Consider the following 25,304-nt stretch of genomic DNA (forward strand, 5'->3'; position numbering starts at 1 on the left):
AGGGGCGGCTTCGTGCGCCTTGGGATTCTCTAGGCCGCCAGAAGCTCTGAGTTTCTAGTTGCACCTAAACCGCAGCTTTCGCTACTCATCACTGGGAGTGATGGTGGGGAGCAAACTATAGTGGTGAGAGAACTGACAGCCATCTCTTTCCTTGCACCGTGTCCCTCACTTTAGGATTCTTCCCAGCTCCATCCCCTTTGCTCCTTGCGGATTCCTGGCTCTGGGCTCGCGGTCTCCTCCACACCTGAGCGCGCCTCGCCAGCCCTTGCCTCCACCCCCTAAAGCCCCGCGGCGGGCACGGCCTCTCCAGCGCTCCTCCAGGGAGCTGACTGTGAGCGGGACACAGGCAGGACCTCAGAAGCCCAGAGTCAACAGAAAAGGGTCTCCCGGGACGCAGGCAGCTCCAGAAAAGATCAACTTCGTGCATGCTAATCGCCGGGGCAAATGGGACGCGCGGTGCTGGCCTCTCCCGCCTAGCCGCGAGCGGTGAAATCCCCGGAACTCCAGCCAGCTGGGACACCGGATTTGCACCGCAGCCTCCCAGCTCCGGGAGCAGCCGGCAGCTTCTCCGATTTCTCCCCCTAAGTGCGAAGGAAATCGCCCCCTTTGCTCCCGGACTGCGAGGCCGGCGGATGTGGGAGCCGCGCCGGGGCGGAGAGCACTCGGCAGGCCCGGGGGCTACTCGGCGAGGGGGTTAACGGCGGCCGGGCGCGCGCGGAGGCTTCCTCTCCTCCAGCCCGGGAACGTGGATGCCGCCGCCGCAGGATGTTCGCCGGCTGGGCCGCGCAGTCGGGAAACATGAGAAGGCCCCGCTATTCCTGTTCCCGGGCCGCGCGCGCCCGTCTGGGTAAATAAAGCCGAAGCCACCGCGGGGCGGCGGCGAGCGCGCCGGAGCCCGCGCAGAGAACATGCGGCGGGGATGGGAGCGCGCCTAGCCCCGACGCGGGAGAGCCAGCCGCAGGCCGCCGGCCCCGCCGCCACAGGTACGGTCCCCGCGCCCGGGCGCCCCGCCCAAGTGTGCGACACGACGGTCCCTCCCCCTCCCGCGCCTCTCCGTCCCCCTACCAGGAGCTGCGTCTGTCCCCGCCCTTCCCCCACCGCCCCTCTGAGGTCCCCTGGGGGCGCGCCCCGGCCGGCGGTCCCGGCTGGCCCCCCGGGATCTGCGAGAACCCGGAACCCACCTGGCCGCGCCTCCTTGGCGCGGAAACTGTCCGCGGGCGTTGGGTGGGGCGGGGCCGCAGGGGGTGAGCTCCCCGGCGGCGGTTTCGAGTAAATCGGGTGAAGTGGAGCGAGCCGGCCCCGAAAAAGAGCGCTGGGAACCGCGCGCGGGCTCTCCCGGGGAAGTGGAAGGGATGGAGCCGCGGTCGGCTGGGTGCCCGGGGTTCGCACGCCCCCGGGGCCCGCGCGCTTAGGGTCTGAGCTGTAGGGAATAAGCTCTCGAACCTTCCCGTCCCCGCGCCTGTTGCGGCACTTGGGACTTTGCGCAGAACCCCGACTGCTCTGGGGAGACTGTTGGTGGGAGCTCGGTGCTGGCGCTGGGGACAGCCTGGGAAGGATCCCCGATGGCGACTCTGGCGGCGGCTGCGCTGGGGAAAACACTCCGGTGCGTACAGGAGGCCGGGGCTGGGTGGGGGCGGCGGGCTGCGGGAGGGCGGGCTTTACAAGCAGCGGTGCGAATGCAAATCTAAGCGCACTGACTGCGAAAGAAAACACGGGAGAGTCCTGACAGTAGGGCGCGGGCTGTGAGCAAGGAAATGAGCTTTCACACTTACCGCCGACGCCATGCACAACCCCCCGTCGCGACCTGTCTGACCTGAGGACCCATCCCAGGTTGCACGGGCCACCGGCCGAAGTCTTTCAGCGCCCCACCAATAGTGACGGTAGCTGTCGTTTAATCGCTGCGGTCACGGCCCGAGACGTCGCGCGTGGCCGCTGCCGCTGTGGCCGGAGGGCGGAGCGAGGGGTCCCGGCTAGTGTGGGCGCCGCGAGAGGCGGGGAGGGTCCCGGGGGCCACGAAGGGGAGGCCGATGCGTGAAAGGGAGCGGCCCCACGGCGGGGGGATGGGACGGGAGCCTAGGGGCGGCCACTCCGCTGCTCCGCGGCGACGCGAACTTGCCCCAGACGTTCGCACTCAGTGGGCAGAGGCTCCTGGCCGCCGCATCCCCCGAAGTAACCTGGAGGCTGTCCCCGGAGGTGTCCGCCCGGGGCAGGGGGTAGGCACGCACCGAGCTAGGTATACAGACGCTTCTTACCTCTTCTGACACCGTCTCAGCCTTTGCAGCACTTCCCCGGACCCCAGAGGGGGGCGGCTGTGGAGAGGCTCCGGGTACCTGCCCGGACCCTGCGCGCCCTGGCGCGGGGAGGGGGGATGGGAGAAGACTGGATGGATGGGGGTGTGGAGGGTGGTTGTGCATTTATCCCTGCTCCGGAGTTCGGGAGCCGGCTCCTAATTCTCCCTGCCTTCACCCCCACCGCGGGGGACCTTGGCCGCCAAAAGGATGCAGGGGTTTCAGCCAAACCAGCTAGCCAAACCTGTTAGCGAAATCCCCGTATGGCCTGGGACTCATTAACTGGGCCCTGCGGATGCAGTTGTTCATATTACCAAAAGCATCCCCTCTCTCCATCCCCTTCCTACCCATTCCCTCCCGAGTGAGGGCTCAGAGAGGCTTTCATCTCCTGCTGGGAGTGAAGAGCCCCGCGCGGACCCGCCAGTCCCGCTCGGCTCTCTGCGTCTCGGGAGCTCCTCGGGGAATTACTTCCCCTGGCCTCCCGCGGATAGATGAGCCCTGGCTGAGGTCCCCGGGATCAACTCGATTCCGGGGTCAGAAGGAGGGGCAGGGACCCACGCGAGTCTCGGAGAGTGCGGGTGGGTGTGAGGCGTTCCTTAGTCCCGGCGCGCGGCTCCTGCCCCCGGCTCCCGCGCCTCAGCCAAGGTCGGAGCCGGGACACGCAGGGGCCTGAGCGCTGGCGGCGAGTAACGTGATGCCCCTTGGTCTCCTAGAGCGCGAGCCCCGCGGAGCTCCCGGCGGCCCTGCCCGGAGGCGCTCCGCGCGCCGCCGCCAGCGCGTACCATGAACACCATCGTCTTCAACAAGCTCAGCGGCGCGGTGCTTTTTGAGGACGGCAGCGCTCCGGAGCGTGAGCGGGGCGGCCGGCCCTTCGGCGGCGGCCTGGACGGTCCCCACGCCTGCCCCGAGGTGGGCATCGCCGACAGCCCGCCCCTCAAGGACAACCTCGGCCTGAGACACCGGAGGACTGGGTATGCGCAACCCTGCAGGGGCCCCTGGCCTGGGACCCTCTGCAACCCGAGGGGTGGGTGCGCGAGGGCGCGGGACTGCCGGGAGGCAAGCTGGGCCGGCGGGGCAGGGGACCTCAGTTTTCCCGGAGGACTGGGCCCTGTCTATTGGTCCCGCGCGTTATCTTTTACAAGTATCAAGTTTCTCAAAATATGAAGGGGTCAGTTAATCGGGGCACTTTGAAAGGAGGACCTATGTCTTCCCGGGCCTGGCCCGCAGGGTCGGGGTGATTGCCCTCTCTGGAGCCCCGGGTGCAGGCGCGCGGTGGAGGACGAGGCGGCAAGGACAGGGCAGGGCCCGGAGGGAGAGGCAGGGTCCGTGCGGGTGAATCAGGGCCAGGCAAGGCAGCTGGGAGTTCCCAGGCCGGGTCAGTGCGGGCTAGACCCGAGGGCCTCCTGCTGTTCCCGAGCAGGCATCGCACAGCCTCACGGGTCGCCTCCCATGCTCTGAGGGGTTGGGCGCACCGATGCGCTTCTAGGAGCCCGCTGCGGACCCGGGATTCGGGCGAGAAATGAGGGGGTAGCCTTTGCGCAGAGGACTGTCTCTGGCCGGGCTGTCCCTGTGTCCTGGCGAATCCTGGAGCGCCCACTAGGGGAGCGGCGCCCCTCTGGCCCTTTCAACCAGAACGATTGCATCAGCTGCTTGTTCTGCGGAGGTGCTGCTTAGTAAAATTGAGATTAGGTTTCATCAAAATGTTACTACCAGTCCTTTCGGGTGGGATTGCATTTCAAAGTATTTAAAGAGGCCAAAGCACAGGAGGCTGCGGCGCAGGCGCGCGCGCGAGGCCTTGGGGGACGTGGGGTGGCGGGCGGCGGCGCGGCGACACCTCCCGGAGCCGCCCGGGAGCGCAGGGACCGCTGCCCGGCTCCCGGTCGGTGGCGCTTCTGCCTCTTGTCCTCTCAGTAGGTTTTCCCCCAAAGTCTTCTCACTTTACCTCCCAGGACAGAGTTTTCCATAGTTTTTAACTCTCCCTCTTACGGGGAACAGGCCCTAGAGTGTTTTCTTAGGGTCTACATCTTTCCTCCACAAATCCCCTTCCTCTGGAAAGTATCCTCTCTTCCAGAGGGTCAAAGGAAATAGGAGGGAGCTAGAAGAGTGGGAGGGCGATGGGGTGGTCGTCATCCCTTGCTTTAGCCCCAACGTCCAGAGCTATCTTTTTCCCCTGCCCAACGGTAGGGGATTCTTGAAGAATGTTCGAGAGCCTGCAGCAGCCTCGACCCGCTGCCCAAGGGCGCGCGGTGCCGGCGGGCGAGCAAAGGGTGACAGTGGGCCTAGACGCCGAGATCTGCAACTTGATCATGTTTTTCATTAAAACCCTTAGCTCTTGTCTCCTAAGCCTCTGAACTCAGGTTACTAGAGTCAAGATATCCCCCTTTTCAAGCTAAACCCAGCGTCCTCCCCTGCCCTAGGACCCCCGCGGCTACCAGGCTCTCTAAGAGGGAGGCCGCGGAAGCGACACCCCCTTCCAGAAGCAAACGCCATCGGGTTGCTCCCCAGCCCCAGCCCTGGGCTCGTCCCAAACTCGTCGCCCCCGCCCCCACCCCACCCCCGGAGGGTGCGGGGCGCACGGCCCGAGTCCCTGGGGTGCAGGGCGGGGGCTCCGCGGCCCTGCGGCCCTGAGCGGCCCAGGCGGCCGAGCTTGGGCCGCGCCGCTCACCAGGGCCTGGTCCTCTCCCCGCGTCGCAGGGCTCGGCAGAACGGCGGCAAGGTGAGGCACAAGCGGCAGGCGCTGCAAGACATGGCCCGGCCCCTGAAGCAGTGGCTCTACAAGCACCGGGACAACCCGTACCCGACCAAGACCGAGAAGATACTCTTGGCCCTCGGCTCGCAGATGACGCTAGTGCAGGTAATCAGGGTCCGCCAAGCCCACGGTCCCCCGGCGAGGGGCCGAGGAGCGCGCGCGTTGCTGAGGTTCTCCCTGCCGCGCCCCTCGCGGGGGAAGGTTGGAGGTAGAGCCGAGCGTGGAGGCAGGTCCCCGACGCTCGGGCGGCTCCTTCCTGCTGTAAAGAACGGTGAGGGGGTGGCACAGGTGCAGAACTTGGGCCAAGAGTTTCTGGGCTTCCCTCCCATCTTAGCGCCATTGCTGGGTGCCAGAGACCCTGCAGGAGGTGGTGCTGGGGAGGGACGTGGAAACCTGATTGCAGAGATGGGGGAAGGTGGCTGGGAATCGGACCGAGAACCCTGTATAGATGGATACAGATAGCACCGCTCTCGGTCATTTTCCAACTTGGGTGGCCAGAATCGCCTGGAGAGGTGGTTAAAACGGTTTCTAATTCGATAGGCCAAGGGTGGGGCCGAGAATTCACATTTCTAATGAGTTCCCAGGTGATGTTGAAGTTCCTGGGCCTGGACTCCACTTGGAGAACCATATAGAATGGAGCCCCTTATTAGGGTCCCTAAACTCAAGTAGAGGGTAGCTTCCAAATGACCATGAGTAACAGAGCCAGGGGGTAGGGTGGAAGGGCAAGGAGTGGTTTGGGAGCGTATATGTTAATGTATCAGTGTAATATGTTAATAGGAAACACCGTAAACATCAGCGGGAATCCACACAATTTGCTGCTTGGGTATTTCAGCTGGGGTTAGGGAGAGGAGGCAGAGTTCACATGGCTGAGTTACTTTATCATGTGTACAGAAATATGGTGCAGGTTTGCTTCTCCTTTAGTGAACCACACCTATGTACATTTCACATGTCCTCCCCCAAGGTAATTGTATTTGATACTGACAAATACGGTGAGGTAGAACAGCTATCATCCATGCCTTACAGATAACATACCCAAGGCTCATGAAAATTAAGTTGGTCAGGAACACAGATGGAAATAGAATGATGTAATTCCAGATCAAATGCCATTTCCATCATGCCACTGTTTTCTTTTTTTTTTTTTTTTTTTTTTTTTAAACATTTTCTTGTTTTTATTGTATTTTGTTTCTTTGTTTTTGTTACATGGGCTGGGGCCGGGAATCGAACCGAGGTCCTCCGGCATAGCAGGCAAGCACTTTGCCCGCTGAGCCACCGCGGCCCGCCCCGCCACTGTTTTCTTTAATAAATGTGGTGACACGAACAATTATATATGCAAAAAGAACAAATCTATTCAGGAAAAGGAGGAGATAGATGAGCTACTAAGTTTGATACATTGTATAGTAGTATTCCATCACTGCCTTTGTGGAATTTTGGTCATTTCATTAGTGTACAAGAGGAAAGGGGATGCTCCATAAGAAAACAATTTTTGACTATTAGATGAAAAAAAAATGCTTTCCAGGATATTTAAAATTGTCATTTAGGAAATACTGGAAATGAACATTGACTTGTATTTAGGTTTATCAAAATCATCATGTACATTTGTCTCCTTATTTTTAGAATACAATTGTAGAGAGAAACATCTGTTTTTCTTCATATTTAACAGGCAATAGTATTAATAGTGATTTGCTGCAGCACTGGAGGGGAAAATTAATTGAGTGTTCTTGGCTTAATATCTGTGTAACATAAAACTATTAACTTTTCAATGATTTACAAAAGCAGTTTAAAATAAATTATTCCAGTTAGAAAAATGTTACTTATGAAAGTAAATGCATGTGTTCAAAATTCAGTTTAAACAGGTATGCTATTTATTTTGCAAATACACTAATTTATTGAGCTATTTGGATATTTCATAGTGATGTCAACAATAACACCTTAGGTTATTTTGGTTGATTATATAGTTCCATGTTGAATGCTTGGCATTCATACAGAAAGCAAAACACATTTATGATGTATCTTAAAGAATTTTTTAAATTGGGAAAATAACATTTGTCATTTGCAGAGAATTTAAATTTTCTTGCTTAGTAGTTTTGTAATGTGTAACAGTTGTAATTTTAACAGAGTAGAATCATTTGTTGCCATATATGATAGTTCAAACACAAATAATTCTTTTTGCAGTAAGTTCTTAGTAAGGCTTTTTTTCTCAATTACATGAAATCCCTTTCTATCCAAAATCCTTTTCTTTTTCTTGCACTAGTCCTCAAAAAATTAAATATGCAGAAGAATGAACTTTTTAAGTGGAGCAAAGGTAATTCTTTATAATGTTAAGTGATACCTGTATAATGATTTCCAGGCTGTACCGTGAAGAAGTTGGTTTCTGGATTTTAAAGTGATAAAAAGTCGAAAAATAAAAATGTAGAGTATCCAAAGGACCTTATATATGATCGTATGTTTTGGGGTCCAGTTTTTTTTCAATTAGTCTAATGCAATCAATATCTATACATAAATATGTATTTATGTGTATACGCACACACACACACACACACACACACACACACACGGGTGAGGTGTTTGTGCAAGCCAGACATACATTGCACATTCAAAGCAAATTCTGCCTCTCTGAGAAACCAAAAAAACTATGAAAATAATACACACTTTGGAGGGAAAAAAGATAGTGCTGTGATTGAATAATGCTTTTGTCCCTGCAAATTGGCACCCATTTACTGAGTCAGATTCTCCTAGAGTATGAGTTGCTCCTGTGGAGTCAGGCTTCTGGAGGAGTGCTCATGTCTCCTACGTCTTTCTAGCTCCAGAGCCCCCCAGCCTAGTGCTGTCCACCACGCGAGCCCTCAGGGCCAATTTGTAGAGTGAATAAGTCTCTTTTGAGAAATAGCCGCAGAAACACCTCTTGACAAAGAGAGAGTGTCATGAAGTCTGACAAAGCTGTTCTGGTTTTAAAATCTGAAGGAAATACACAAAGGGCAGCCTGTTGTCTTTGGTGGCATATGAAGGTTTTGCAGAGCACAGGCACAGGTATAACTCATTATTTTGGAAATATCTGGAAATGTGTCTTTTTTTGTTAATAGACAAATCCCGTGTATTCCCCTGATTTCTGGCTCCAAATTCCCATTTCTTGTTTATTGCAGTGCCTCCTATCTTCTCTTCCCCCTGGTTTAAACTAACAAACTATCAGTATAATTGTTTTATTATTTTAAAATGTATTTATTTATTTTATTTATTTATATTGGCAGTGTCTTATATTCTGGGAATTTCTTTAACACTGAGCATTTTCCTTTTGGTTGTATGTCAAACTGTCAAATTTTTTTTAGGAAGTAATTGTGCCTTATTTCACTACTTTTCATGGGTTAAGAAAGTGTGAGAACTCGGCCAACAAGCTCTCTTGAAGCCTAGAAATAAAAAGCTGAAATTTTACCTGAGGAAATACTTTTTAAGACTTCAGTAGTACTTTTTCAGATATATAGAAACTCTGAGGGCATTAATTAATATCTACATTCTTTCATTCCTTAAAATGAAGCAGAAAGAACCATTTATGTGACTTTCATTTATTTCTATTTATGAGACTTGGCAACTTATCTAATTTACCATAACTATGCTTGACTTCCATTTGCATTATCATTCTGTCATCTTACTTCCTGGGGAGATGTAAGCATTTTTATAAAATTAACAAGAAGATGAGTGTGGGGTGTGTCTTGATTTTAACCAACCAAAATATTCCACCATCGTTAGTTCCTATCGCTGCCCATTGTACAGACATTATAAAAACACAGCTGTACTCCCAAAATATAAACAGCATTCCCACGGAATGGTATTGTGGTATGCTAGAATATTGTAATATTCTAGGATATCGAGTTTACTGAAGGAGTAATTGCCTTTGAAGAAGCTTTTAAAAGAAAGACAGATGGGAGCTGAATCTAGTTTCACTATTTCCCATTGTTCACGTGTATTTATATTTTAAATAAATTTATATTTTTTCTAGAATATAATAGTGAGCTGTCATCTTGGGATGATATTGTTTATGATAATAAAGAGTATAGTGCAGGTGGAGTCTGAGGCTGTATTTTAATGATTCAATGCTGATGTTTTCTCCTCTTAAAGTAGAAGTGTCAAATTCCTGTTCCATGTGCGCGCACCCTTTGGTTAAAACTGCTGTATTGCGCCTCGTGCCCCCTGTGTTGATACATCTGTGGTTTCTCTTGGATTGAGTGTTTCTGCTGAGATATGTGCCCAGTTAGCAACTGCAAAGCTTATAGCAGCTGTTAAATATTCCAACAGAATCTCAGGTCCTTCTGCATTATTCCAAGTGCTATACTTTGTGGAAATGACGTGCTCCATTTTTCAGATGAACATCCCAGAATGCCTTTATTAATTAATTCAGCGTATTTGGTAGATGAACAGATGCAAGTGTGGCCCTTTGGGCTTGCTCTAATGGCATCTCTGTCATTATTACCAACGTAACACCTTTTTTAGTCAGATGAGTTTCACTTAATTTTCTCTTCCAGCTTCTAGAGATTTGGTTTCACTATAAAATACGGGGTTTTAAAGCTCTGAGGTTGACATTAAAATGCTGATCCAGGACCTATCCTTATAATATAGAATTTATTAGAGGCCTGTAATATAGAATTTAAAGAGAATCTAAATGATAAGCTGAAGGGATGCAAGTCAGTTATAGAATGAAAATTTGAACTGGTATGTTTACCTTCAGTACCACAGATGGAATTTGCATTATTTCATCAGGACAGAAATTGAAAAAAAAGCATTTATGCAAATAAGTTAAACAACTATTTATCTGCTGTTTGCCCAATTTAATGCAGATAGGTATTAAACGTGTAGGACTATTTCCAGCTTTTTAAAGATTGTAGTTGTAAATTTCTGGTAAAAATATATTGGTCAAGTGAATAAAACAGCAGATTGGATGTCAGTCAAATTTATGAAATCAATTCAGAGACAGTCTATGTTAGACAGCAGCACATCTCTCTGGAAAATCTCCTGGTGTGTAACTAGTACAATATGATAAGAATTGCAAGTATGTAAAACAATAGGAAAAATATGGCCCCTGAAAATGAAAAGCTAGCTAATCCCACGATGACACTGAAATGTGTTCTATTTTTTATGTTAGGATTATAGTGTAGTAAATATATATTTTTTAAATTACAGGAGCGTTGCATTTTGTTATGTGAAGAATTTCCTAATAATTGGATTTTACACTGCACTTTGGGGTGGTTCTAAGCTTGGTCTGAATTCTGTGCTGTTTGGTGTCACATTTATCTTCATTTTCTCGCTGTCCCTGTTTGCTTTCCCCATACCTCAGACTAAACCTTCCCCAATCCGAATACATCACTTTACCTTGAAACGATTCTGCTTTCTTCCTCAAAATGGTGCTACTCTTCTCTTAGCTACGTGGATTCAATTATTCAAGCTCATCTTTGACTCTCTTGCCTTCGGCCACCACAGTCTCTTGAATTCGACTTATTGGTTCTTGCATCGTCTTCATTGGGAATCTCCCTACCTGCCCACTCCACCTGCCTTTCCTCCAGAGCCCAGCTTAAATTCCCTGTGAAGTCTTGAGTCCTGTATGGAATTAGCCCCTTCTTCCTTTGGACTCCTGTATCATTTTTTTCCCATGCCCCTTGTGCCATTAATCATGCTATTTCTTATATGACGAGTTCTTTGTATACTATCCCACCCCTCTTAGGAAAATGAAAATTTCTTGATGGCAAGAGATCTTCATTTGTTTAATTCCCATAATACAGTAAGTGTTCAATCTCTGCAGCAAGTGGTCAGCATGCTTGATGATTGAATGAATGAATATGGATATCTGGCTATGTAACCATTAGAGGTGCTGAGAGAGCCTTAGGTCTTTTATAGGAAAATAATCGTATGATAACTTATGTTTTTATGTTTTGTTAATTGAAAAATAATACTTTTTAGGTGTCCAATTGGTTTGCTAATGCAAGACGTAGGCTTAAGAACACTGTTCGGCAGCCAGATCTAAGCTGGGCTCTACGGATAAAATTGTACAACAAGTATGTCCAAGGAAATGCTGAGAGGCTCAGTGTGAGCAGTGATGATTCATGTTCTGAAGGTATGTGTATGTTTTTATTTCATTTTCTTTGCTTCGCCTCAATTACTGTTCTTAAGTTTGATCTCACAAAATATGGTGGTGCTATAACGGCTCTTTTTTATTGCATGATGTAACTTCACTTTTACTATACTATAAATGACCAATAGAATTATGGCCTTTTCCTCCTGTTTATGGATTTAGCGTGTGTCAGGATAGCATTTTCTGTAAAATCCATTAAAATTAATCTCCCATACAGGGAAATGACAAACGACCTCTGCAGTCATAATCCTGGATGACATAGATAATTTTTTACTTTAAATAAATATATATTTTTAATGATTAAGTATGACAATCGTGCGGTTGGGTGAACGTATGGATAAGTGCTACTCAAGGATATTTTTCTCCCATAGATGGAGAGAATCCTCCAAGAAACCACATGAATGAGGGAGGATATAACAAGCCTGCTCACCATCCTGTGATGAAAAGCGAGAGTTCAGTGATAAAAACTGGTGTGCGACCAGCGTCTGGTGCCAACGATGACTACGTGTCCCCCCCGAAATATAAGAGCAGCTTGTTGAACCGTTATCTTAATGACTCTTTGAGACATGTCATGGCCACGAACGCCGGCATGATGGGGAAAAGCAGGCAAAGGAACCATTCGGGGTCATTTAGCTCCAATGAATTTGAGGAAGAATTGGTATCTCCATCATCGTCCTCAGAAACCGAAGGCAACTTTGTGTATCGTTCAGGTGAGTCTGGGCTTCTTATAGCGATTGCCACCATACCCTGTACACAGCAGAATTAAAACTGCAGCAGCGGAGTTATTTTGGAAGGTCTAAGGGCATAAATGCTATTGCTTTTGCATCCGTTACTCATCCGTTGTCCATAATTCATTTTCAAAACTTTTGTTTTGTTTTTAATGGCCAGTCAATGCTTTGTTGATGGATAATGGTTTTGCAGACACTGGGGATTGTCATTCTTAATAGTAATGATGAGACTTTCATTCTTCGTGGCAACTTGTCATCCTGATGTTAAGTTTTTTCGAGGAGGTATATATTCATTGTCCTTTATGAATAACTTAAAATGGAGAAATGACCTGGAGTGTAGCCAATCATGCAAATACCTTGCATTCATCTTTTCTCTTTAATTTTTTGATTGCTAATCCTGCTGGGAAGTGAGCACACATAAGCATGGGTGCCAAGGCTTTCAGGAAAGAAAGAATAGGTTCTGGCTTAAAAATTGCTTTTTAAAGCAATTTTTCTTTAATTCCTGGAAAGCACAAATTTGAAAATTTTGCTTTCATTACAGATGTAACGAATCAATCCCTCCCTGCCCAAAACTTTCAACTGGAGTTGCAAGTCGGGTAAAATTGCTTATTGTGACCTCAGTTCCCGGAGACTTTTACCTTTAAAGAGGATTTGAATGAGTTGCTTAGTAATAAGGGCTACACGTTACTTACCTCCAGTGTAGAGAGAGTCTGTGTCTTGAAAATGCCAATAAATGAGATTCCGAATTTTAGAGCTGTAAATTACTTATGAAAGCATCTAGTCCAACCACAGAATGTCACAGATAAAAAAACCTCAACCCAAGAACACTCCTTAGATTAATGGTGCAACTGAGCCTGCACAGGTGGAGGCACCTTTCTACTAGGAGACTACTCTTTTTGTCATTATTATAACTGTTGCCACCAGCCACTGGTTGGGTAGTGTGTGGCTAGGGCCTATGCTAAGTGCTGCACAGGTGTTATGACCTGTCATTCTCATCATTTCCAAGAGCTTGTTATGTGAACAGTAGGGCCTTGTGAAAGAACCTGAATTTGGTCTGTTTGATACACCCTTTAGATTATTTAGCCAAGATTTTGAATTTCAAGTGTCTCAAGAATGAGTACAAGATCTATGAGGGTTTGGATAAATTCTCAATAACTTTTTTTTAATTGAAATCAACTGCATTCTCTGTGGGCGTCTCCTCCTCCAACCTTGAAGCATCCAGAAATGTGAAAGTAGTCTTCTAAGTAATAATTGGATCTAGAGGGAAGTAAAAGACACAATAAAATGACCATTTAGCAAGTAATAGAAATGGAAAACGTACACATTGCGATCTCAGCAATGTGACCAGAGCAGAATTTGGAGGTAAAATAGAGCTTTATGAATGTTTATTTTCAGAGAAAGGAAAAGAAACCAAGTATTTGAATACAGATAACTGAAAATAGGAAAAAAATGAAACAAAGAGAGTAAAGTGGAAAGCTGAAAAACAGACAAATCGAGTTGAATCTTTGCAAATGATAATAAAATAAACAAGCAAAACTGACACAAGTTAAAGCTGAAAATGTGAAGGAAGATGTATCAATCAATGCAAAGTTACTGAAGAAAAAAGATTTTTTTTTAATTATGATTAGGAGGTAATATGCACAATTGTTTGACAATATATGTATATGTGTAAATGAAATGAATTGGTGTTGTCTACACAAACTAAATTATAAATTCCTAGCTAGAAAACTTTAAAATGGTCAGTGCCTCAGGAAGAAATGAATAAGTCTATTAGTACACCAGTCCCCCAAGAAATGTGTCTTGACAGATTCATTGGTAGGATTTTTTTTTCAAACTTTGAAGAAATAATTAATTCCTGTACTTTAAAAGTTTTTCTGGCACATATAAATTATGGAAAGTACATCTGGGTCTTTTGGGTTTTTTAACTGTAAATGTGATCCTTATCCCAAACTAGAATAAGATGGCTAAAAGTCAGGATTTTTCTTTGTGAAACATACTGGCTATGAAGCAGCATGAGAAGTATTGATGATATAAGGGTAAGTGAAAAATATTTCGAAACTGGAAAAACTGAATACAATTAAGACAATACAACTGTGTATGGACAAAAACAAGACAGATTTGGCAAGGGAAAAGAAGTTACTGTTAATTTAATGAGGTGGAATAATTGGAAAGCTGTCATTTCTTTTCAATTTTTAAATAAATTTCTCATATGTTGTCCAATAGAAGCAAGGTCATATGTCTTTGAAATTTACCTGGTATAGTAAGACTTCTGAAAATGCATGGTCTTTTTAAAGATGGCAAAATAGAATGTCGAAAAGGAAATATGCGCCTGTAGAGTTGATACTTTCCAAAGTTAAGTTTCATGGTCATTTATTTTTATTAAAGCATTCCAGATACACTTGGTCCGTATTATAGACTATTCATTTGCCAAGTTTTATTTTTAAATAAAAGAAAAAAAAAGTTACGTAAGTAGTGAGAAAGCAACCTAGACGTGTAAACTTCTGAGTTTCCATGCATGTGTATAAAAAGAACAGACTTCATTTTTTTTTGTTTTTGTGGATGGAGAATTTAAAACGGCTGGTGGTCCAAGACTGGGCTGCTGAGTTTCAGAGCAAAACACTAAGTGGCCCTCTTCTCTGGAAAGTGACTGACAAGGCTGGTATAATTGTAGCTGGGTTGCCACATATGCATAAATAGTAGAAAAGGGGATTTCAATAAATACTTTCTGAATAACTGCTATGGTTTTCTCTGGCATACATGCTGATTCTGAATTCCTCCAATTCCTTCTAGTTTTATCTTTCTTTTCTCACCTTAATAGAGATCTTCAAAGCCTGCTATTATTATGCCTTTATCCTCTGCTTCCCCTCCACCATCCCCCCCCCAAAAAAACAATTCTACAATAGTACACAGATTTTAACTTTTTTTGTTTTGCTTTTTTGGGGGTGCATGGTCCGGGAATCAAACCCGGGTCTCCCACATGAAAGGCGGGCATTCTAACCACTGAACTACCCGTGCACCCAAGATTTTAACTTTTAAATTGCTTTTCAAGAACAGATCACTGTAATCTAAACTGTCTGCTAAGGAATTGTATACTTTTATCTTTTGTAGAGAGTTGCTCCCTCACGATCCATTTCAGTAAATGTATGGAATCCAAAAGCCAAATGAGAGAGTTGGTGTGCAGAAGGAAAATGAATCACTGACTTTCATTTCCCTTGTCCTTATTAAATTCTAGGAAAGAGAAGCCTGCTGGATTACAAAGTGGCAATCCTAATGGAAGTTATTACTAGAAATTATCAAAGCAGATGCAAATATGTTTGTTATTGAATTTATGCAAACTTGAAACGTTTCTCTGTAATGGTTCCGAGGTCCTAGTAGACTCTCAATAAATATTGGTGGGAACATTTCTAATAGCAGTAATTATAACATTAGCATTGATCAGAATTATTAAGCTCATTGCTTCTAAACGCAATTAAGTGACACACAAAGAAACTTCGTCACAGGGCCATTCACCACAAAGCAGCTCAGTTAAAATCACCATCCATTTTTATCATGTTAGATGAACAGCTCGTCATTTTCAGGTGCTAGGGAACGAGTTGCCATTACAGCCTGGCCTCTAGGTCCCTGACCCTTGGGGTGGGTCCTCTCTGAAAGGGGTTGGCATACAAACTCTGGCCACACCATTCACTCCATTCGTGTGAAATTGGTGCAGAGTCTCCAGATGCTTCTCTCTGCAGCTTCCTCAGGGACCATCTGGGAAGAAGCCCCTGAGCACCCAGGTGCTGCGTTTCTCAGGGAATTCTCACCAGAGCATTTCCTTGCTTGGAGTAGGATTTGGTTTTTACCCTCCAAACCAAGCCTACCAAATTCCCTTACTCTCTGATGGTGCAAGGGGAGGCTTCTCAGAAGTGTCCTCAGGAGGGAGAAATAGGGCAAGTCTGGAAAGAAAGCAGGATGCGCCCCCCTGGTCTTCTGCATGGTTGGAGGACGAGTCCGTCCTCATGTCTTTCTTTTCGCAGCTCACACCTGGTCCGCCTGGAACTGGCCAGGACATTCAGGTGGCAGCTCGCAGCCCCACTGACTGGTGGAAGTAAAACTGATCGATTTCACCCGCTCCCCCGAGGCTGCAGTTTTAAGCTTCATCGTGTTAAACTGTCTAAAACTCCTCTCAGTTCGATGCATCTGGTGTAGCAAAGGGGCCTAGGCGGAGAGGACTCTACTTTGAGAGTGGGAAATAATCGGATTAGCTTTCCTTCCACTTGACCAAGGTGAACATCCCTGAAGAAACGCAGGTTTGGGTGGAGAGAAAAAAGAGGCGTCATTCAACCGGTGCCTGGGACGCTCTGGGAGGCAGGCCCCATTTGGCTGTCCCCACACACACACTTGGAGATATGGGATAAAATGAGAGGAATGGGCATTCCGGTTGGTGAGGAAAGAGGCAGGAGGAAGTAGAAAGAAAGCTAGGGAGGGTGACAAAGGCCAGCTGCCATTTGCAAACGTTCTTTCTTCACTGGTAAAGTCCCCAAGGAATGAGAAGATGTTCTTTTTCTCTCTCTCTTCTGCACACTCCTGTACTCTAGGATTTAAGCTGCTATTTCTGGTAGGAAAATCACAGATATGCTGATGAGTGAAATAAACCAGTGGGGTAGCCTGAGATTGAACCTTAATCTGTAATGTAGATTCATAGGAGAAATGAATTCTCGGTTCTACACAACCGACCCAGTGAGGACCCTTCTGGCACATCAGCCACTGGGGATGAGGGACTCCTCCAGGCATTCATCCCACAAACAAAAATATTAATTAAGAGCCTTCTGGAACTCCCTGGGGGCGCCGCTCGACAAAACCACATTTAGATGCAGCAGGAGAAAGAGCTGAAGGGAAGCCTTGGCAGGTCCTTTGGAACAGTGAACAAACACACCTCCTTTATCTGTTTCATCAGTTTGGTTTGTTACTTGGGAGCAGCTTAAAGAAAGCTTTATGGCGGCGGAGAGGGTGGGTGCTGCCCCTGGGGGCGGGGGTGCCCGTGGGCAGGCCAGTGGCTCTGACCTGCGGGGAGTCCACTTCAGGTCCTTTCTTCTTGCCTTTTTTTTTCCCTTTCTGTGTTTGTCACTTCCTTCTTTTCAGTGAAAGAATTAAGCTTTGCCATTTTGGATTGTTCCAGACATTCTTTTCCTGGCTACCAAATGACTGTGGATGGGCTGCCGTGGAGAATAATAAACCCCTCCAGGGCCAGCCCCGTTTAGTGACATTTAAGGGATCCTTGAAAGGTTATCCAATTTCTTGTCTTGTGTCTTTACTACCACAATACTTCACTTATCAGACACCATCTGGGAATGTATTTTCCAGATAGGAGAAACCGAAGTTCCAATTTTAAAAATATAGAGAGAATTGTCTGCTCTTCTCAAGTTTTAATATTAAATCCAGGTTTGGGGGTACGCTTTAACATCCCCTTTCTTCTCTAAACTCCCTCCTCCTGTCGCTTCTTTTACATTTATCCCAGCCTTCCAAATGAGTACACAATCCTCAACTACCCCTAGCTCCTCTGAACCAAGAAGGATGTCTTTTTGATAGCCCCTCTTTTAAAGGGTCTTTTCTACTTACTTCAAGGCAATAATCTTTTAAAGGAGATTCGTAAAAATTCTGACCTTTGGGAATGCGTGAAATTAACTATAGAAGTATAGTTACAGTTTTATAGAAGTATAAAAGGGTAAGCACTGTTCTGTACATCATAGATTCCTAATAAATATCAGCGATGATGCTGGCAAACATATTTACAGGGATAATTCCTGAAATTCAAATTAACTTTTTTATTAAAAGTCAAGTTTTCTCGACAGATTCATTTGCAAAATGTAAATGAACTTGCACATTTTCCACCCCCTGTTTAGAACTGAGAGAATAATGGCAGATGAAACGAAAAAATTGAACAAATATTGGCATGAGCAATTTGCTGGATCCTATAGGGGTGACTGTGCATTCACTTTTCTTTGTCCTTGGGTATCGCATGAGGGCCAGAAAAAGCCCAAATGTAGGTGCTGACATGTAGAACAAATGTATGGCTTACAGACAAATCGAAAGTATAAGGCAGTCAGGTTTAGAAAATACACAAACCCTTCAGGGTTGCATTTGACATTTTTGTCCTTTTATGTTATATTTCCTTCATGTGGTGGCTAAGAAGGATGGCAAGAAAAATCGTATTTATATCTAAAGGTAGACAGACTGCTTTCTAAAATGTGGCTGTGTTCTCTCTTCCTTTGGGCTGACACTCACTACCTAGCTTGAATTATAGCGCTTTGAGGCCCTGAAATGATGCTTTCCTGATTATTATGGTGCCTTTACCACTTCATGCAGTGTTTTTCACTATTTGTTCCGTAAAGGTTTGTTCAGCAAATGAGTTAGTGTTATAATGATTTTCTCTGTCTGCCTCTTAAATCGGAAAAGCATCTTAAAATCTATTATTAGCTCTATGTCAGTGAATGAACAGAGTGAGAGTCCCAAGTTTAAGTTGGTACCCAAAAAAGGCAAATGTAAGAAAATAAAAACCAGAAGAAATGCAAAAATGAAACAAAATGAAGCTTAAAATAATGAGACATTTTAAATATTCCAAAGAAAAACTTAAAAATTATAAAATGAAACTAAGCAGATATTCAATAAAAGGGTGATTTCCAGAAAAATTCCAAGGATGATAAAGAGCAAACATTAGCAAGGTAAAAGAAGAATGAGCAAATAATAAAAATAAAAATATATAGTACACAGACAAATAAAAGTAGACTTTTATAAATTTGACTTCACTGTGTAATGCTATTTATTGTCTCCATCTGTCAGTACAGAGTCATTTAGACAAGACTTAAGAAACAAAACACAGATTTAAACCCCCTGATTTAAACACTTCTGCCCCTGACATTGACCCTGTTCAATGTCAGTATTAACAAGACACCTTTGACTTTTTAAAAATGATGATTTTTTACTTACATGCTGGAATTGAGGGGAAGTATATGTTTTTTCTCTGTTTCATGTATAAGAGTAAAAATCTCATGCATTTTACATATATACCTATTAAAAACAAACTTATCAACGTGAAATTTTGATCATGCAGAGGCATTCTCTGTATTTTAGCATTATCGTTCCAGTGGCACTTAACAGCTAATCGATCATTTTAATTGATTTTCTGGTGCTCTCTGCCTTCAGACTTGCCTGCGTTGTCACTACTCGCTGGTGCAGTTTCATAGAAGTGCTTGTTCGTGTCACTATATTTAAGACTGTCTCAGTATTTCCAATAAGAGATTTTCTCATTCCCTGGAACTTCTAAATAAGCTGTAAAAATTCAAGCCAAACTCAAAGTTGGCATAAAAGAGTCTTTTTTTTTCCTACTCCTATGTATGAGAAATGTATGCGTGTAACTCCCGCTAATTCTAAGTTTAGTTAGGTTTGTAAACTGTTTACACACTAACAAGGCTAAATAAGATCCACTGACACCTCTCTAGCATAGGCCTAAAAAGGATGTCAAAAAGTTTTCACTGTCTATGAAAATAACAAGACATTCTATTTAATGAATATGGAAGTGGTTTCTTTTCTTTTCTTTTTCTTTCTTTTTTTTTTTTTTTCTGGTTGTTGCAGTTGGTTTTTCCCTTCTGCCTCCCTATTTTGTTTCTAAAATTAAACAGGTATTTTTTTCCGTGTCAAAATTTGTCTTGTTGATGTAAAAGGATTTTTACTCAGGATAAATGTGTGTTTCTTCCAGTCCAGAATTTTGGTATTTTTAAATTTTGGAAGCTTCTGTTCCTGTTTTCTATTAGAAATGATATCATTTATAATTGCCAGTTTTAAGAAAGCAAAAAAAAAAAAAAAGGATAATTTTGTTCACTTTGCCCAATTTCTTTCACAAAGCGGAATTTTTTTTTTCTTGGGTTTTAGTTTACACAAAGAATGGCGTGCTTAAATAAGAGCTGTGTAAAAATCTTTTCTCTCTCCGTTTCTCCCTTTTGACAACTTTGCTGCACAATTTCTTTTGTTTTTATTGTACTGAAGAGGCCATTAGGGATTTTTACTGATCCAGCAGTGAACTTAAAGGATCCCCTAGTTCAGTCCCTTTTTTTACAGATTGGGAAGTTGTTATAGACTTTACACTGCGAGCTGAATTTGTTGGTTTTTTTGGATACGAGCTGCTTGGTTGCTTGGCAATTGATCCTGATTCTCAGTAGAATGAATCCAATCGCTTTTGTAGGCGATGCCAGTTTCAGGTATTAACTTACTTTTACTTTTAAAATATTTACATCTGAGTACTGCACTTTTGAGAACTCGGGGTAGGTGGTGTGCATTTTTAAAAATTGCCTGTTTTAATTAGGGCAGTGGAAAGGTCTCCAGGTGTGCTCTTGCGGGTTGTAGTGGCCACAGTGTGCCAGGGAAGAAGGGATGTTGCAGAAGAACCTAAACCAGTAAAACCGCTGTCTATGTGTGTTGGGTGGGCCGCAGGGGTGGGGGGCAGCTGCAGAGGCATTTGTGAGCATGAATTCACAAGTTGAACATTGCCGTGGAACAAAGTAGCTTTTGAAAATGACCAGTGGTATCTTCCCACTGTCTGGTGCATACCCTGGAGACTTTGCAGTCATGACCTGGAAGTGGCCAGACACACTTTGGATGATGACGACTGTCAGTTGGAAAGTGGTTTGGGGACGAGATGTCAGTGAGTCTGGACTTTGAGCAACAACACCACCGCTCATCTGCTGCTAGCAAGCTGTGACCTCTCTGTCTGAGCCCAGGCAGTTTGACCAGGACGTGCAAGGTGCTGGGAGGTCTAACTCACATTTAGGGTATCCTCAGGCAGGTGCTCGGTAGAAGCATCTAGAAACCACAAAGTGGACATTTGGACATCCTTTGCCTCCCCGATTGGAGCAGCGCCTTAGCGATGGCAGTGTGGCCATAGTGCGTGCGTGTAAGTGCCCATTGCACCTTCCAGCATCACGGGACTGCGGATATGGTTAAAAGTCGCCTCGTGCCCGCTGACGTCATTGCTTTGGTCACCTATGATGTAGCGATCTAGAGATCCATCTCTGATAGAAAGCCCGCGTTCTCTTTTTGGTGCCACTGTGTGATATACTGCATTTTTTACTATGATTAGGCTTCATTTAAATAACGAGGACAAACATTTTTAAAACAGTGATTTAGAGAGGATTATTCTGGTTCTAGAACATTCAGATGGGAAAACAAAGAACCCAGCTGAACACAAAACCCTCCTAAAATGCTGAAAGGTAGTCAGAGACAACCATTCATAAAGTGGGATTATCCAAGAAACAGTCTGCTCTTTAGGTTTTCACATCGCAGCCTGCGTACTTACAGCTTAGAACTGACAGTCCCTTCATTTGAGCCAGACACAGGTCATGTCGAACAAATCTCTCGGTATGGCAGAGACATTTCAAGTGGGAATGCCCTGTTCTGCCAAGACTGTCATTACGACACTAAAATCTACCCTTTTGCTTAGGGCCAAAATTCAGCATCTCTCCTTCCAGCTTCTCCATTGATTTAGACAACAGATGCACAGAGACAAAATGGTATTCAGGATCGTTTGTCACAGGGCTTCAGGGCAAGGGAATGGCTCTCTGGCAGGAGCGAGAATTCCTCCGGTGTACTGGGTTTAACATTTCTCAACGTAAAATCCTGGGCCAGAAGTTGCCTGGTGCCAAGTGCCTTTGCTCTGATGTCTTTGCCTAGCATGGAACTGGATGACTGCGGTGTGGTGGCCGCTTCCAGATGCTCCCGGCACTCTCGAGAGTTTGTGGACGAGGTCGAGAGCAGTTGTTCTCTCCATTTTCCTTCACCGCTGTCTTTGGTTTGCCTCTGTTCTTGCTGCATTTATTTTTTTTCTCCTCCAATTCTCTTCTGAACTGCTAAATCATCCAGCCAGATCACAGAGTTTTTCACAGCCTTCTCATAGTGCAGTTGGTCTTGTTTTAGTTTTTATTTTGTCCCCTGGGTTCCTTTAGTTTAGTTCTTTCAAGAAAGATGACATCAATTCAGATTCCCTCCTAATCCATGGGCCTCTAGTTTATCTAACCTGTGTCCTTTTCTCTTTCGGAAGATTTTTTTTGAGGAATCGTAATTTTTGGTCTGCAAGATGTGCCTTTAAAAATATAAACATAAATCATCTGGAATAGTCATTCTCAACTATCTTGAAAGGGATTTGAGGACTATTTCACGGTTACTATGATCAAAACAGTAACAGTAAAATATAGTTTATAGTTACAATAACTTTCCCCTTATTAAGAAAATAAAAAAAGCTCAACTTTATGATTTCATGACATATTACCAAGCCCCAAATACCATTCCTAGCCCCCACCCCACCCCCCGTACACCCACTGGGTGAAATGCTAACATGAAGCCAAGACAGGAAGCAGAGAGGCACATATCTGCCTGTATCCTATTTGACCCCAGATGGCTCTAGGGTGCTTTAATTAAAATGATAGTATAAAGGTCTGGGTAGGTGCTTGGTTGAGGCAATGCAAGTTTAATCTATATTTTGATTATAGTTAAAGCCCTGTGATTTGAGAAATGGCTCTACTTTTAGCCCAGATTTTCTCTGCAATCAGCCTGCTTGCCTGGCCTGAAACTACCCACTTGTGGATTAGGCCAGAGATGGTATAATGTTGAAGTGTCAAAGATCATGGCTTTAGAAGGCAGGAGCTCCTTATTCAGCCAGATCTGGTATCAGGTATGTATACCACAAGTCCCCTTATGAGCCAGGGCCTCGGTTTCCTCAGCTGTGAAATAAGGACTTTGTAACAAGATGACCCATAAATCCCTTAACACCTGGCGATCTGTGACGCTGTGAACTTCATGGGGGAGGATGGCCGCCCACAGGTTACAGAAAGTTCCAGTTAAATGCATGCCATATTATCTCTCTTAGAACTTGGTTTCTGAGCAACAGGACAGTAACATTTCAAAAGAAACTTGGGGAGCTTGGCAACAGGAAGCCCACCTGATGGAGGACAAAGGTCCCTCTCCAGGGGTGGTGTTGGACCCTGAGGGTGGGTTAGAGGCTAAGAGCAGGATCTGTCAGTTATTTATTCTTTAGGACCATCGTCTTTAGGAAGATGTCACATTATAAGATCATCAATGCATGCCTCTATATTTTCTTCTAATACTTTTACTATCTTAATTTTTCATTTATATACTTATAATCTACCATTTATTTTTACAAATTGGATGAGAATATAATATGACTACTATTTTTTTTCTCAAACAGATAGCCCTTTGTCCCAGCACAATTTACTGAGTACTTCCACCCTTCCTTGCTCATTTGAAATGGTAGCATTTTTATATACTAGCTTTTCTTTACATGTATGTCTATTTTGGGACTCTGTTATAGCCCATCAGACTTTAAAAAAAAAATTCCCTATGCCAATAGCATACTGTTTTGGTTTTTTTTTTTTCCCGCATGGGCAGGCACCAGGAATCGAACCCGGGTCTCCGGCATGCAGGTGAGAATTTTGCCACTGAGCCACCGTTGCACCACCCTAGCATACTGTTTTTATGACTGTGGCTTTATTGTACATTTTGATATATGGCAGGGCATGTCTGCTCTCAATTTTTTCAAAATATTCTTGACCAGCTCTTGAACTTCATTTTCCAGTTGAACTCTAGAATAAGTTTGACAAATTCCATACAAAAATTCCATTGGAAATTAATTAATTTGGGGTTGCATTGAGTTTATATGAATTTAGAGAATATTTTTATCCTTTTCATGTTGAGTCTTCTCATTCAGGAATGTGATGTATTTCTCAATTTATTCTGGTCATCTTTCATGACATGCGGTAGGTTTTTATAGTTTTCTTTAGATAGGGTTTGCATATATCTTGTTAAATTAATTAACAGCTACTTTATTTTGTTGTTATCGTTTCTGTTGTGGGTTAATGCTTGTCAATTATATTTTATAATAGTTATTGAGATGTATAAAGCTGTTGGGTTTTGTATATTTTTCTTGTATCCAGTTGGTCAAGGGCACAAGGATATCACTTTCATATAGTAACCGTTTTCTGTATTATTCCCCCCTTCTTCTCTTCCTCTCTCCCTCATTCATTTGTTCTTTCCTTCTTTTATTGTATTTCATTGTCAAGGTTTTCCAAAACAATGTTGAATAATAGCAGTCATGGCTGACATTAAAGGGAATTTTTCTGATATTTTACTGTTAAGTATAATGTTTGCAGAAGGGTTTTGGTATAACCACTTTATTAAGTTGAAGAGGTCTCCTTCCATTCTTAGATTATTTAATAATACCTCCTCCTGCTCCCATGGACACCCAAGTGAATTTTCCTGATTGCATCTTACCAAAAACTCTCCATCTATAACTTCTGAGATCATCATCTGGTTGTCCTGTTTTCATCTATTTATGTAGTTATTTACATAATTAAATTTACTCATATTAACTGTCCTGAATTCTTAGGGGAAATTCTATTTCATCTTGAATAGTCTTATGGTATACTTCTGGGCTCTGTTAACTAAGATGCTATTTAGACATTTACCATCAAATTTCTCCCGTGAGATCGGTCTGTAATTTTCTTTTTTCTAATGTTCTCCTTGCACAATTTTGATCTTAGAGTTATGCTGGTCTTGTGGAATGGGTTGGAAAGTAGTTCAGCTTTTTCTGCTGTGTTTAAATGAAGTGAGGACTGTCTTTTCCTGACATCCTGAAGGTTGGAAAGAATCCACCTGGGAAGTACCTTGGCCTGGGAGCGCCTGGTTCTTCAATTTCCCTCTCAACCTTCCCACTTTCTCCTTTGTGTTCTGAGCAGCTGCTTCAACTTTGTCTTCCACGTTACTAATTAGGCCTTCAGCTTTGCCCCATCCATTCCATTAATCAACCTTTGTATTGCAGTTTTTCTTTTAATTTTGTGTCTTGTTTTGATTTCCCAAAACGACTCCTTTTTTCTTATCACTCCTTTTCCATGGCAGCCAGGACCCCTGTCAAGCTCGGATGTTACCTGGGCCTCTACTCTGCACCTCTTAATGGCACAGGAGCCTTTGCTAGGAGCACCCTGACTTACTAGAGGACATTTGTGGCAGCTTTATCCAGGGGCCAGAAGACTGAAAAGCAACCCTTTTTGGTCAGGAAGGAAGGGATGGCCGCACCCCTCTAGAGCTGTTGGTTATGGGTTGAATTATGTCCCCAGAAGACACCATCAGGTCCTACCCCTAGTCCCGTGAACGTGGTCCTATTTGGAATGAGGATCTTTGAAGTCATGATTAGTTAAGACGAGGATAATCTGGACTAGGGGGTCCTAACCCAGTATGAGGTGTCCTTCTAAGGAGATGAGATCTGGGCCCATTGAGTAGGAGACAGACAGAGAGAAGGCAGTGTGGACTGAAATGCCTCGAGGGCAGCGAGCCACCGCCAGAACCCTGCAGACTCCACTGAGGGCACAGTCCTGCTGACACCT

At 44.8% G+C, this 25,304-nt stretch overlaps 2 protein-coding genes across 2 annotated transcripts in view; one reads left to right on the top strand and one right to left on the bottom strand.

Moving 5' to 3' along the window:
• ANKRD26 (ankyrin repeat domain containing 26) overlaps nucleotides 1-25,304 on the bottom strand; it is a 1,272,391-nt gene that overhangs the window by 699,194 nt on the left and 547,893 nt on the right. The window lies entirely within an intron of this gene.
• The window catches only part of MKX (mohawk homeobox), a 57,561-nt gene continuing 35,310 nt past the window's right edge, over nucleotides 3,054-25,304 (top strand). Inside the window, exons 1-4 of the mRNA XM_077165962.1 lie at nucleotides 3,054-3,259; nucleotides 4,983-5,142; nucleotides 10,981-11,134; nucleotides 11,524-11,862. Coding sequence (XP_077022077.1) covers nucleotides 3,072-3,259; nucleotides 4,983-5,142; nucleotides 10,981-11,134; nucleotides 11,524-11,862 — 841 coding nt within the window. The 5' untranslated portion in view covers nucleotides 3,054-3,071. The remainder of the gene's footprint in view (nucleotides 3,260-4,982; nucleotides 5,143-10,980; nucleotides 11,135-11,523; nucleotides 11,863-25,304) is intronic.

The sequence above is a fragment of the Tamandua tetradactyla genome, chromosome 1, assembly GCF_023851605.1.
Source record: "Tamandua tetradactyla isolate mTamTet1 chromosome 1, mTamTet1.pri, whole genome shotgun sequence".
Taxonomy (NCBI): domain Eukaryota; kingdom Metazoa; phylum Chordata; class Mammalia; order Pilosa; family Myrmecophagidae; genus Tamandua; species Tamandua tetradactyla.